Source organism: Oncorhynchus nerka, linkage group LG26, assembly GCF_034236695.1.
Source record: "Oncorhynchus nerka isolate Pitt River linkage group LG26, Oner_Uvic_2.0, whole genome shotgun sequence".
NCBI lineage: Eukaryota > Metazoa > Chordata > Actinopteri > Salmoniformes > Salmonidae > Oncorhynchus > Oncorhynchus nerka.
The window spans coordinates 32,162,167-32,177,230 of NC_088421.1; the positions used below are offsets into that span (position 1 = coordinate 32,162,167).

The 15,064-nt window shown below is 42.3% G+C and overlaps 1 protein-coding gene across 1 annotated transcript; it reads left to right on the top strand.

Annotated features, from left to right (window-relative positions):
• The first annotated feature begins 796 nt into the window (after positions 1–796).
• Positions 797–10,130, top strand: cbx4 (chromobox homolog 4 (Pc class homolog, Drosophila)). The gene is made up of 5 exons (XM_065010435.1): positions 797–1,143; positions 1,243–1,286; positions 2,048–2,113; positions 4,790–4,856; positions 6,372–10,130. The coding sequence occupies exons 1-5, from the start codon at positions 1,075–1,077 to the stop codon at positions 7,803–7,805; spliced, it is 1,680 nt and encodes a 559-aa protein (XP_064866507.1). The 5' UTR covers positions 797–1,074; the 3' UTR covers positions 7,806–10,130.
• The last annotated feature ends 4,934 nt before the right edge of the window (positions 10,131–15,064 follow it).

Consider the following 15,064-nt stretch of genomic DNA (forward strand, 5'->3'; position numbering starts at 1 on the left):
CGTCGTTGAAGAACATGACGCATAGCCTAGCCTACTGGGGTCGCATTAAACCAATGCCCACTGAATGTCCCTCTTCATTGAATTGTGCCCATTTCTTTAGGAAACCTTCAAATATGACACAATTTCCCTTTGAATAATGTAAAGTTCTTATGAACATTTTCATCATCCACAACAACACGTTTATATGAATCTGAAGGTTGACACGTGTTGTCCCACTGACCAATGTCGGCTCTTAGGCTTCATTATGAAAACTCTTTCATAACGTATTTTGATGAGCAAATCTTGAAACCATTGCATAATGTATGTATTACGTTTACAGACACGATCATCGTATCGACAGGCTCTTATGTGCCTAACATTCGGAGAAGACTTTGCACCTGCGCCTTATATTATATTATGTTCAATTCCATTCTATTCCCAGCAAGTTGATGATACAAATAGCCAAGTATCATTTTGGGGGAAAATAGACTATAAAGCATCAATAGCATGTTGTTATACACCTCTGAAAAGTCCTAAACATAAAATACAAACTACATTTTTGTATTTTATTTTTCTAAATGGCATTGGAAGATTCCAATTCAACATACATATTGTGCAGATCGAATGAACCTGGTATAGGATACATATTTAGTCAACAAAGGTATGGTTTGCTCGTGGATGTAAATTATACAGTAATGGATTATCATTTCCATAGCTGCCTGTCTCTTGCAGCCCAACTCTGCTCCACACACACGGAGCGGGTACAAACCTCTGCCTTTCACCTCCCCCTCTTCGCTCTGACGTCATGTGCCTGGCTATTGCATGAAGTGTTCTTGCAGCCCCACTAGTGTGGACTGTGGATATCTTTCTGCTTACTGCCTTCGAGCCAGGACCCAGCGAGAGTGTGTGTGTGTGTGAGAGAGAGGGGGCAAGAGAGCGACAGAGAGAGCGAGAAGGAGCGAGAGAGAGGAGTGGTGGAAGGATTACAGTTTGGTTTCTTATAACTGGAAAATTACCAAAGGAGAGAACGCACCGAGTGAACGAAGGCATCAACGTATTTCAACGTTCGTTCGCTTCAAACGGATTCAAGCCAGAATGGAGCTACCTGCCGCGGGAGAGCACGTCTTTGCGGTGGAGGGTATCGAAAAGAAGCGCATTCGGAAGGTAAAACTTCTCTCCAATGCACATTTCAATAGCGTTCAGCTCAATTAGAATGTTATCGGTTTTCTCACCAAATCTCTCTCTTTCTCCCTTCTCCTACAGGGCAAAATAGAATACCTGGTAAAGTGGAGAGGGTGGTCTCCCAAGTAAGTGTGAAACATTGTATTGCTCATATGATTTTAAATGCTCGGACACACGATTAGTACCCATATGTGGATTTTGCAGACAGCAACCGATTTTGTTTTTCAACAACAAAAAAATCCTCGCTCGAAAGGCAGCAACGGGGACGCGCGCGCGAGCTAAATAGAGATAGAGGGGAGCGAGAAAGCCAGCGAGAAAGAGAGGGAGAGCGATACGGATGCCTTCACTAATTTATGCGAGGGAAGGGGGTAGGCACAGCCATGTAATCCCGTTTTAATTATTTCTGCACTGCCAGCGAATTTACGAGACAGTGGTGTTAAAATGGCCGACTGTAACTCGGTGCACAGTGCAAAGAGTATTGGTCTTATACCGTTCGCGTTTGGATAGAGCAGGGACCCTACCCTGTCTTTTGAATGGTGTACTGCTCTCTCTCTCGCGCAGCCTACTTGAGACATACCCAGGGTTATTTGCTATGGCAGGCATGATCCGCATTGGTTTTGGAATTGGCTTCCCTTGCCAGACATAGTGAATCATCCAAGAGATGAACCCATTAGTAGGCTATAACACATTTTTGGAACATTCTGGTGTATAGGCTACTTTACGCATGAAGACTATTGTAACGACGTTGTGGGCTAGAGTCAAGGACAGTATGTAATTCATAACCTATAATATATTGAGACAACCTTAGCCTCTATATTGTAAAAGGGAATATTCTATGTTGTTTTTCTCAACTTGAATTACATATTGTTTTCTTTTCTTTCTACAGATACAACACATGGGAACCTGAGGAAAACATCCTTGACCCGCGCCTTCTCGTGGCGTTCCAAAACAGGTGAGAGACCTTGGATATGGCCTAGCAGCCTCGAGTTGAGTCATGACCTTATATGGTCACGAGAGGAGGGGGGCGGTGGGTAGCAGCGCATGTTATTCATACACCACACCGCCTCCCATGGGGGATGTGTTTGAATGTTGGGAGAACTCCAAAGACACGTTTATGGATTGATTAGATATGCGCACGTGTGCATAGTTTTAGGATTAAATTCTGCATTCTGCATTTTAATAGCCTAGACTATTCCATGGGTTGTTGTCAAGGTCTGGGTCTCAATGAGTCCATGCTCCACGGCATGGCAGTTAATGTAGGCTAGTCCTATGCAAAGAACTGCTACAAAATAAAATAAACTTGAGAAAAATAAACGGAGGAAGATGTAATTAGACATTCGGTGTGAGGTTGTCCATCAATAAACTGTGTAAATATATATATGAAGTCAATATCCTTCATTAGCAATCTTCCTATTGGCCTAATTTACCCTTTTACGGCCCTATTGTGTAGCCTATTACAATCGAAGACTTGGGCTGCTGTCAAAAGTGAGCCAGTTTTGGAGGAAATAACGGCGCTGGGATGCTATTGTGAATGAACGACGAATTTGCGCATATAGGCCTAATACTATTTTGATAGTCTGGTCCCTGTGAGTCAATTCATGAATATGTCATTGTGAAAGTCCTTATAATGACAAAACCACTCTTGTGTAGTCCAAAACATGGGCTGATTTCAGCAATTAGCTTTAAGACTCAGGCGACGAATGATTAGGCCTATCGTTTGGCTACATTCAAACGCAATGGGATATTTTAAACCACATTTTATTTAATAACTATTGATCGGAATACTCTTTTTTATTAGCTAAAACCTTTGGAGTATCTATGAGAGTTGATTATAAGCAAGGCTGCATAAAAGTATCATGTCTGTGCGAAAGCCAATAGGGCTTAAACAATTTTGCGCCGCAAATTCACAAATAGCCTACATCACATGCAATGTCATGCATACTCGATTGCGTTGATGACCACATATCTCGCAATCATTTCACCCCAACAACGTATCACAACAGCATTGCGTGGTGCAGGCGGCTGGTCTCTCTCTCACCCACGGGATAACCTAGGCTACCCGCCCCAAAGGCCACCACCACCACTCCGTGCTTCACGTCGGTGTGGGGACAGGGAGATGCATAGAAGGCTGAAAGCCTAAAGTACGGGGGATGGGTATCACATTTATGGAAACCGTAATTGACATCCACTGCTCTCCGGCATTTCCAGTTGGCGACCTCATATTCTCCAGTCCCCCGGCGGCCTTGTCTGTGTCGGCTGGACGGTCGGTCTCAGAGCGCTGCCTCTGCGCTGTGTGGGGAGGGAAGGAGCAGGCCTGTGTGTTCGGCTCGCTCTGCTCTGGTCCCGGGGGATGGGGGAGGGGAATCGACATGGGAGGTTGTAATTGCCAAATCTTCTATAAAGGGAGGTTGCCCCGCTGGACGTCTCCGGTGTAAAATCACACCACGTTATTGCTTTATGATGCCGAAAGTTCGCGGGGACTGGCCGTGTCATCACGGGTTTGCTCAGTGTTTTGCTTAAACATTCATACCGTAGCATAGAATACATACTACATTAATGCTGTGTGTTAGCCACATTCGCTAATGCACAGCGGTGCGGGTGGGTCGAGTCCAGCTGCCATTGGGCTAGTGGGTCATATTTACGAGAATGTTATGACTTAAGGCCTCAACCAGGGAGCAATTATTTCATATGGACATGACTGTGCATATGATCACAACAGAATAATAACGTCCTGCACAGCTCTCTCTCTTCTTTTTGTGGGAAGAGTTTTGTAAACCCAAACAAATATAATGTTATTCTTGGTAGGCTATAGTTCTCTGGAATCTAGTTATAAATTCATTTATTCAGTGAGTGCAATTTACTCGGGAATACAACCCAATATATTCAAATGTGCATAGTTAATAATAGACCATTGTGTTCACCTAATCCTTATGCAGGGTAGATGCTGTTGTGCTGTAGTTATTTCATTTTCAGTAAACCTTACTTCAACCTTGTATTTATTCAATTTCATACACACCTTGTCACCTAATCTTTATGCAGGGTAGATGCTGTTGTGCTGCAGTTATTTCATTTTCAGTAAACCCTACTTCAACCTTGTATTTATTCAATTTCATACACACCATGTGACCCTAATTAGGATTTGACTGTGACAGAAGCATAGGGAGGTGTAAGGACTGGCGGTGGGAGAGGATGTGGAAGAGAGGGGGAGATTCTCCCCCTGCTGTAGAACTAATTGAATTCCTTCATTATAATGAGAATATGGAATGATGGGCATATTACTATGGAGAGAGTTATGCAAATACAGACAGACCAGAATGCTTTGCAGCATGTCACACACGGGTCTTCATTAGCCTTCAAAATCCGAATTCCACTTTCGACCTTGAAGAGATTATTTCAAAAATAAATTGGTCTAGAGATGCTACGGAATTATTAATAAGACCAATAGAGGGATATATTTGCAAACTTAGTTTTGTTTGTGCACATCTGTCAATATGTACTGTTCATTAATATGTTGTAGTAAAGCTACCAGTACGTCAATACGTCAACCATCTTTTGATGACACAAGATGATGTTTCCTGCCAACCTCCACCCTCATGGTAAATATATGTTTTTTCATCATCTTTTACAGAGAGAGACAGGAACAGTTGATGGGATATCGTAAACGTGGACCAAAACCAAAACATCTCTTAGTCCAGGTAACGATCATCATCCCCGCCTTATTGTCCATATTGTTTTTATGTTTAATAGTTCCAATTGTTTAAAAATTACAGGATTTTCAGTCAGCCATTCTGTTGCCATGCCACTGAACAGCAGAGAGAGAGAGAGAGAGAGAGAGAGAGAGAGAGAGAGAGAGAGCAGAAGTTCCTGTAACACACCAGTGTCAGGTGTTTTGGAGATCCCTGTCATTATATCTGTGGTTATTTTGAGTAGATTTGCATTAGGAAAGAGAGAGAGAGGTATGGGGCCCTCCAGCTGGTCTGACCTACACACTCATCATGAAACCCAGTTTGTTGCCTCAGGCTCTGGAAGTATTGCTTGAGCGCATTCATTTTATTTTATGCTAATAGCCACATGTGCACATGTGCAAATGTTTCCCTTTTAAGATTGTACAAGTGTTATTTTCTCCTCCCCAAATGAATAACTATGTTGCCTATGGGAAATTTGGTATGCCATTCCATTTTCACGCGAGCAATTTGTTTGCTCTAAAATGTGCCTTTTCTAGAATTATTCAAAGCAGAAGTGAAAGAATAACAGAACATAGTTCACAGTTCCCTGAGGTTGAGTATTTTGTAAGAACACACTTGGAGCCAGATTTAATTACAAACGGCTAGTGATTTAGTGCCACTGTGTTTATTACTACGAGTAGTCAAGCCCTGAAAAACCCACTTCATTTGAAAAACAACAAAATGGCAGCCCTGCCACTTAGTTTGCTACAAAGCTGACGGATAAGGCTGGAGAAATGTAACCACTCTCAAGTTCATAGATATGGATGCAAGGATAGACAATCCTCAAAAATGTCTGTACAAAGTGGGCCTTTAAGAGACACCACATTGCTACAACCACACGTGGTTTGACATCAAGGATCAAGCGTGACATGTCTAGTGGCACCTCAGTGACCCTGAGGTCACAGACATAGCGTCTTCCTCCCCTTTCTGAAATAGCATTCTCATGGCCTGGGGGGGTGGGTCATGCATGGGAAGTGGAGAGGGAAAGAGGGGGAGGGATCTGAGAAGATGGAGGAAGGAATCCCAGGAGGAGAGCACTGACTGGATACTCTCCTCACACAAAGTTATAGATCGGTTGTCTGTGTCCTTTATGCCAGGTTAGCCAAGAACTAGAATGTAATGTTCCGATAACATCTGAATCCCAATGTACAAATGTAGCCATTAGCCAAGGCCTGTGTGTTGCATTTAGGCTTACAGTATGTGGATAATTTATGCAATGATATTGTATTCTTGTGCTCCGACAATGTCTTGAATTACCCTTGAGGGGATTTATAATGTCCTTTTGAATTGGATTGGATTGCTGGCTACGGCTAAGGACTAGTTATGAGAAGCAACATAGCATAAATGTAGACTTAGGATAGATTTCTGTTGGTTATCTTTTGCCTTTTCTATCTCCCTCATCAGTTAAACCCGAACAATAAAAGATGAAAGGAGTGCCTTCATTTTTCAGAATAATAACCTTCCATTGTCTTCCGACTTTTTCAGCTTCCCTCGTTTGCACGGAGATCCAGCATCCCTGCTGGATTTGAGGAGACGTCTCCGGAGGCCGAGAACCACCTCAGGTCAGACCCGATCCAGATGCACCGCTCCCAGCCCCAACAGTACCAGCTGAACAGCAAGAAGCACCACCAGTACCAGCCCAGCAAACAGGAAGTCTCAGCGGACCAGCTAGGCAACGGGAAGAAGAAGTTATTCTATCAGCTCAACAGCAAGAAACACCACCACTACCAGCCTGACCCTAATATGTACAACACCCAGTCCACCAGGCCCAAAGACATGGTCAAAGGTCAGGAACCCAGTCCGCCCACCAATCCCAACCCTGGGTGGAACCTGCCACCCGCACTGCAGCAGAAATGGGTTCGCGACAAAAACACGGGCTGCCTGAGCAAAGTCAAAGACGTGACGGTGGTGGAGATGAAGAAAGCAGCAGTGCGTGTCAACGAGGCTGAGAGCGAATGCGCCCTGAAGCCCAGCCCAAAGGAGGCAGCGCTTCCCAGTGCTGTCAGCAGCAAGATGAAGATCATCAAGAACAAGAACAAGAATGGACGCATTGTCATCGTCATGAGCAAGTACATGGACGGCAACAAGGCTGGGGCGGCCAAGGGTAAACACTCTTCAGACTTGACTGGAGAAGAGAAACCTCAACACGCTGAGCAGTCAGACATGTCCAAGGTACAGGGAACCACCAATGTCCCTAAAGAGATCTGTAATGCCAGTTCCATGCCGGCCGCTGAGCATCCCAAGAAACACTCTCCAGAAGACGGACATTTCTCCAAACCATCGCCCAGCACGGCTGAGGAATACAACACAGAGGTTGCGAGGGGCCAGGCGGACTTACCGGATGATCACCCCCTACAGCTAACCACCAACCCAACCCCTTCCCCCTGGGCGATGGATACTAGCCTCCCCACCCCTAGCCCTATGGACCAGATCCGGACACTCCCCACCACAAATAACGACCGCAAACGCAAGCTCTCCCACCCCGAGGAGGACAGGGGCGCGTGTAAAAAGTTTCTGAGCTCCAGGAGCATCAGTGTCCCCAGTGCTGTGCCCACTCCGCCCCAGGACAAACCCATGGACCTCCACCTCATTGTCCCCCGCCGGAGTAGCAGTAGCGGGTATGGGTATGAGATTACGGACACCAGCACCAGTCAGGAAGAACCTATGGATCTTAGCTGTTCTAGAACTAGAAAGCAACCTGAACCTGAGCCAGTGCCAGAGCCAGAACCGGAGTATAAGGATCCAACTGCAGTGGTACAGGAGTCAGAGACAACGACAACAACAACAGCAACAACAACAACAGAGGAGGCTAAAGAAGAGTCTGTCTTAATGTTCTCTCCTTTTATGGGCAACATTGTCATCACTGACATCACCACGAACTGTCTCACGGTCACTTTTAAGGAATACGTTTCTGTTTAACAGTCCCTGGACCAATCGAAACAGAGGACTACTGATTTGACGGCCTTATCAATATGTGTATATGTAAAAAGAAACGTGAAGATTTGTACATATGGAGATTTATAATTTATAATTCAAAATCAATACATTTCTTATGATGTTTTATACTTCAACTCTTCGGTAATGTGGTTGCCAAGAAAGTGCCCTCGTGGATTTCAGTGACTGCATTCAGGTGGATGTTAATTACTAGTGAAATGTCCATTATGAAATATCAAGTCATATAGAATAGCTTTTGCTGTTGTGGCTTGATGGTATATACCAAACATATACAATCTTAGAAAAAAGGGTTTGAAAAGTTTTTTTTGTCTGTCCCCATATGAGAACCCTTTCTGGTTCCAAGTAGAACCCTTTTGTGTTCCATGTAGAACCCTCTGTGGAAAGGGTTCTACATCGAACCCAAAAGGGTTCTACCTGGAACCAAAAGGCTTCTACCTAGTACCGAAAAGAGTCCTACAAAGGGTTCTCCTATGTAGACAGCCGAATGACCCTTTTAGGTTCTAGATAGCACCTTTTTTTCCTAAGAGTTTAGCCTGAGATGTAAGCCGTTTTATACATACAGTATGTTCTACTTAATAATGGCGGTTATTTTGGTCCATAAGTAGATGATGTTGAGTAACTATGGTGATCAAAGATCCGTTTAAAAGCACTTCATTGCATTCACCTATGTGTGTATATTCATTTGTACTATGTACTGTATATGTATTCTCCATATGATTTATACGTATTTCCATTGCTTTAGAATCCCCTCCAGCCAGGTGTGCTCAGTCTGAGGCTACTGTGTCATATTTCACGTTGGTGACTTTTGTTATTGTTTGTGAGTGCAGGAGAAATGAATGGAAGAAGAAATGCAAATATGAATGTTGGGTGTGCCGGGCACCCACAGCAACATCATACAGACCCAGTTTCACCGAGGGGTGTACTCTGACATGAGATTGAAGCGAACTTCCGACAAATCCTCCAATGCTAGAGTTACACACATATATTTCAACTAACTGAACACCGGTTTCAGCCAAACCCTGTCAATCTTAGCCATGAGCTGCTACATTGCATGTTTTCCTTTTGAGGAAACAAAGTGTATAATATAACTTGCACTATTGAATTGCACGGTGGCAGGAAGGCAAACCATTTAAGAAATTAGCTCTCAGAGGTGAGTAATGATGACCAGAGTTTTCATTTATCAACTGAGTCATTTTTCCTTTAAGATAAATTCTGATTAATTGACTTGTGACCCTAATTAGGTTGATGCATTGCATTGGTGAAGACCCCACAGATGGTCTACTAAGCCCATACAGCAGGTCTATGTAGGACTATTTGTGGCAGGTCTATGCAGAACTATTTGTGTCAGGTCTATGTAGGACTATTTTTGCATTTAAGTTGACCTTATGACAGGGCAACATTTTTCTCCAGAGGAGGCTGGTAGGAAAGGCTTATCGTAATGGCTGGAGTGGAATAAATGGATTGGAGTCAAACATATCAAACATATGGAAAACCTCATGTTTGACTCTGTTCCATTAATTCCATCCCATCCATTATAATGACTGTCCTCCTATAGCTCCTCCCACCAGCCTCCTCTGCATTTCACACATACAGTAGGGGCATTCATCTTAACTTGCGATTGACGCTTGCTTTACAAAGGCCTGATAGATTGACATGTATAACTTCTTTGTCTTTAGCTTATCGAAGCTACCTGGGTTACAAGTCATAGATGTGTATTTTCAGTGTTTCCTAACACCCATCTCTGTGCAAATATAAAAGCTAATTGTGAGTCGCTTATGTTTAGAGGCTGATATTTTGATCCTAACACACATGAGCACAAGCTCTTTTGATATTGCTGCTAAAGTGTATGTTAGAGTTGTTTCTTCTGTCGTTGAAACCTTGTTGGATGTAACCTACATTACAGTCTAAATTGCCTTCGATGCACACTGAATGCAAAGCAAGAAAGAAAATGACATATTATGGATTTACATATGATTGTTATGATGATAATGATTAAATAGATATTATTTATTATCATTATTATTTTGCTGTCCAAAACTAAGCTCACTTAGATGCCCTCTGCATTAGAGGTGGAACATCGTATACCTGTCTGTACAACATTTAGCACAACTTTGTAACTTTTTGAATCTTTTTGGTTACCATTGATTTGTTGGAGCCAGGTTACATTTCCCTGCACTTGTTGGTTCAAAGGCAAAATAACTGTTTTACGGTGTGTTCCGATGGGGAGGGGCTGGAAGTAGTACTGTTGGCACAGCTATGGTATGTTTTACAATAAAGCAAGAGAACGGACCTTTTTCTGACATTGTCTGACTTTGGCCTGCTATGGGGACATGCTGTGCATGACATTCAGTTCTTAAGGCAAATTAATTGAAGTATTATTTCAGTCAGTATGGGAAAAAATATTTTATTTTTAGACTGGCACATTGTAACAGGCATTATAATTGCCTTCAACTACCCCCAAAATATTACACATATATATATATATTTAAAAAAATAATAATGATTCACCTTATTCTACTGATATGCCATGTGATGTTCTTTATTTGGACACTAAAGTTAATATTTAGGCCTTGGCTACCGACCACGTTTTTTGTTTTCAACTTGACAAAAATGGCTAACTTTCCTTTAAAAAACATTAATGTTGGTAATAAATGTGACCTCTGAATGGAACCACATATGAAGTTGCATAAGCATATATACAATCCAGAACAAAGGGCCTTCTGTCTTAAATAACTGTTAAATAACTGTCAAATAACTACTGGGCACTTGTGTTATTACTACTTTACTGATGGGTTATTCTTCTGTTGGAGCGAGACAGCTTGACCCTTGGCAGGAATGTAATCAGAACTACCACATAGAGGGGGGGTGAGGGTCTTGTGCAATATCACATTGTGATTGATACCTCTTGTATCACAATGTGAAAGGCTTTGTAGAATGGGAAGGAAGACCTCTATTAGACTTTCACTTCTATCAACCAAGTCTCACGTCTTTTACATTAACTTTGAATAAGAACAGCTGCACATTTGTAGGCTGTTTGATGTAGGCTACAACTGACATATTCTCACACTCACTCCATTTTTGTAAAAACACAACTGAGGCTTTTACAAACTCACGTGCCGTTTCAGCAATGTGTCTTGGTCTGACTACATACAAGATTTGTCCTTCAGGTAAGTTCTGTCATGGGGTGGTAGGCCTCGTCTTCGGTTGTTATTTTCCCCACACACGCATAACCTGGCCTATCCAGTAGGCTCGTCTAATGAGCATGCAGTCGATCTATTCATAATTCGGCCTATATAATGGCCGTGAGATGCGTCAGGTTGCCTTGTCTTTTGGTGGGAGACGTGCTGTGAGAGTTATACATTTGTCAACTGTATCTAGGGTTTCCATAATGACCATTTGAGATGTATGCTTAACTCTATTTAGATGTGCATGTTAGCCTACAGTAACTCCCAAAGCCCAATTGATTGACAACCCAAATTATGGATTCGAATGCAGTTGCAAAAAAGCGCACATACCTGGAATTTTGGCTCAAAATGTGTCAATGTATTGTTTCCTGGAACTTTCGAGTTTACAGGCGGGCGCGCTTCTCAATGATTCGGGCCCAGACAGGTTTACAGGCGGGCGCGCTTCTCAATGATTCGGGCCCAGACAGGTTTACAGGCGGGCGCGCTTCTCAATGATTCGGGCCCAGACAGGTTTACAGGCGGGCGCGCTTCTCAATGATTCGGGCCCAGACAGGTTTACAGGCGGGCGCGCTTCTCAATGATTCGGGCCCAGACAGGTTTACAGGCGGGCGCGCTTCTCAATGATTCGGGCCCAGACCAGTCAAGTGTAACAAGGAAAGTAGAACTATCTATATTGGGAGGGAGTATGCATATACATAAACGTTACATTAACATCAGAACATGTTGAATGGCTTGTTTAGACTTCATAATATGGGCCATGACCTTGTCTATCGACCTAATCTAAAGCCAGTGCAACCTTTACATTGTGAAAGACCTTGGACTGGACTGGAAAACATGCCGAGGTCTTTCATTGGGAGTTACTTATCAAATAATGTTTTTCGGCACTGGGAGTGTGCCATTCAATTTTGGAACAGATAGATATGTCAAGATTGATGGGCCAATTTAACACATTTTGAGAAAAGTTTTAATCGGCTGGTAGCCTAGCGGTTAAGAGTGTTGGGCCAGTAATTGAACGGTTGTTGGTTCTAATCCTAGAGCCAACTAGGTGAAAAAAATCTGTCGATGTGCCCTTGAGCAAGGCAGTAAATGTTGCTCCTCTATTAAATGTAAATTGGCGATGCACGCACATGGGGAGTGTCCGGTGATGTCCTTATTTGAAAGCATTTTTCGGGAAATAGCTGGTTCTATTAATCGTAAAAGCAGGGACAAATAAAATAATTTCAGCAATTCTCTTTTGGAATGCGTTCGCTTCTAAATTGAATTCCCTTATTTTGATCCATGCACAAAAGTCAAATTACACATTCAACTTTTTTGTAGCTTATCAAATGTTGTTTCATATTTTTGCAGATAGCTCTCATACACAAAACCAAGCGGAGTTTTTGACAAGTCCTGCACATTTCTAGAAGCGCAGCGCGGTACCTCTGAATTGCTCTCTGGGCTATATCATGCCAATAAATGTTGAAATTGTCCATAGAATGGAAAACCGTTTCGCCAAAGATGTGAGTCTGATCAGGTAGACTATATCGGTGTCATATATAGGCTCACTGACATCCCTTTCCCTATGCATTTGTTGCAAGTTTGAAATCTCACTTTGGGCTTAATCACTTTGGGCTTAACCACAGCTTTAAGAATTCAAAGCTCTCAAGTTTGCACTGTCCATTTTCATGGCCACATATTTTAGACATTTTATTTTGTAGGTTAAAGTGTATAACTGTAATATAATCGTGTTAATATAGCCTATATAATTTTACAATCGTCAATGTTTCTTAATCGGATATCATTAGGCTAAGAGCCATAGAGAATGGGTCTATTTTACCTAGAATGGCGGTTCTTTGTTTGGTGAACCATATAGAAAAGTTTCAATTAATTGGTTTGCGTGGTTTCATCATGCATTTCAGGAATGAGGACTTTATCGATGTGTGAATGAAGGTGAATGAAGGCTACATTTCGTTTGTTGAGGCATCTACTTTCCAACTGTCCCCCAAGTAGCCTATGTGTTTGTTTTCCGTTTTCAGCGTTAAATGTTTAGATGTTTACAGCTGAAGTAACTTAACAAATGTTTATCATTAAACAATTCGGCACATAGCCAGCTTGTCTCCATTTGATTTGCTCTGGAATCCGTTGTAGACGTAAGGGTTAGAGGATAGCTATATTGCATCTACGTTAATAAATCTTCCTTTTTTAGGATAATATCTTGGCCCTATAGTCAAAGGTTCCATTATTCATACACAGCGTGTGTGACTTGCTTAAAATGAGACAGCCATTTTCTCTCGTCTATACCCGCTTCAAGCAGCGGATCGAATGTTCGCAGGGGCTTTGCGGTGTATGAAATGGTCGCTCGCATAACGCGCTGAGAGTTGGAGTTGTAGCCTAATAAACTACATATTTGAGTTGTGCAATGGGCGTTCCATGTCAGTTTCAATACATAATCACATTCTAAATTTGCTTACTGACCGAAGAAGCACGCAATTTTAGTTTATTACACAGTGTAACATAGGCAAATGCAACATTGACGTAGACACATTTCGAGAAATTGTATTTGATCTTAACGAAAGACAGAATCACTAGTAAGGGGAACGTACGACCTTAGTTTTGGACATATGCACTTGGATAGTAAACAACAGAAATGCTTCATCGAAATTCATCAACAAGTCTATTTTCAATCAAGGTGTTAGGTGTGGATAGCAAATTGCCAAAGGTGCACAAAATACATATCGGAAAATAGGTTTAAATATATCTGGAGTTGGGACATACTCTTGTAAAAATTGGCCCATAAATTGTTCTTCTGCTGTCTAAAGGATAACCCAATGTAGTTCCAGGCAGAACACTTTTTGGTTCCAGGTAGACCCCGTTCACCCAACAAATGAACCCTCAATGAATACTTTAAGAACCCGTTTGGTGAAAATGTTCTGTAACTTAAAGGGGTTCTATATTTGGGAGAGCCGAATATCCCTTTATGATTCAAGGTAGCCCATTTTTGCCCCATACACACATATATAGGCGAGGCCACTTGGCGGTCAATTTGAAGAATACATAATTAGGCTACAAGACGGGCCATTGAACTGGAACAAGAAAACACACACAGGACTATCTTTACAAGTGAAGGACATTAAAGAAATAGCCAACCTCAAGATCGCATAAGAGATCGCATGACTCTGAGATGACTCAGCTTTCTGTAGTCAAACAGAAACCTCGTTGTACACGTTGGAGCATATAAATAGATCAAGTGCGATGTTTCACATTCCCCCTTTATCACCACACCACAACCTTCCAGTGCAGCCAGCCATTGCTGTATCATCTTACATTTACAGACGTAGCCTACTGCAAGGCGTATTTGCCATGAAGCCTAGGGCAAACAACAACTAATAACACCAATCAATTCGAATGACTGTTTTGTGTATTTTTTATGAGATTTTTTAAACACTTCTGATGGGGGCCAGTAGCATACGCCTATATGCCAGTCTAATTATAAAGGGTTCAAAAATAAGTCAATTAAATGTCATTTGTGAAGATTACGTTTATTTTGTGTTAAATCATGGTCAAACACTAATATAATCCGCCAAGATTTATTTGCAGCATCGTTGTTGAATAAACACGAGAGAGAGAGAGAGAGAGGCACAGTAAATTCACTTTGCTTCGAGGCTGTGGTTCTTCTTCTCGAGCTGAAAACATACATGTATTTTATGTGTGTCTGTGGTTTTCCTCTTACTCAGGCTACGCGTTTTGCACAACAGATAATGTCCTCCATGAAAGTAGGACAGCGATCAGCACTTGCGAGTAGTGAGCTGACTAACCGCGGTTGCCCAGAAACGAGCGAGCCAATAATATTTTACCAACTCGCACTGTGTATCCATGTATGGCTGTCGCCATTGCTGCACTGCAGTAAAGCTGAGACCAATCACCGAGACCACAAAATATGGAGTCCTGCAGTTAGGTGTTACCTAGGCTTAACGCGTTCCCTTAATAAAATGTAGTCGTTTTAATACCCACATTGCGCTGAAATGTCGGTATCATGGTTTGAGCGTATCAAAATGGTGG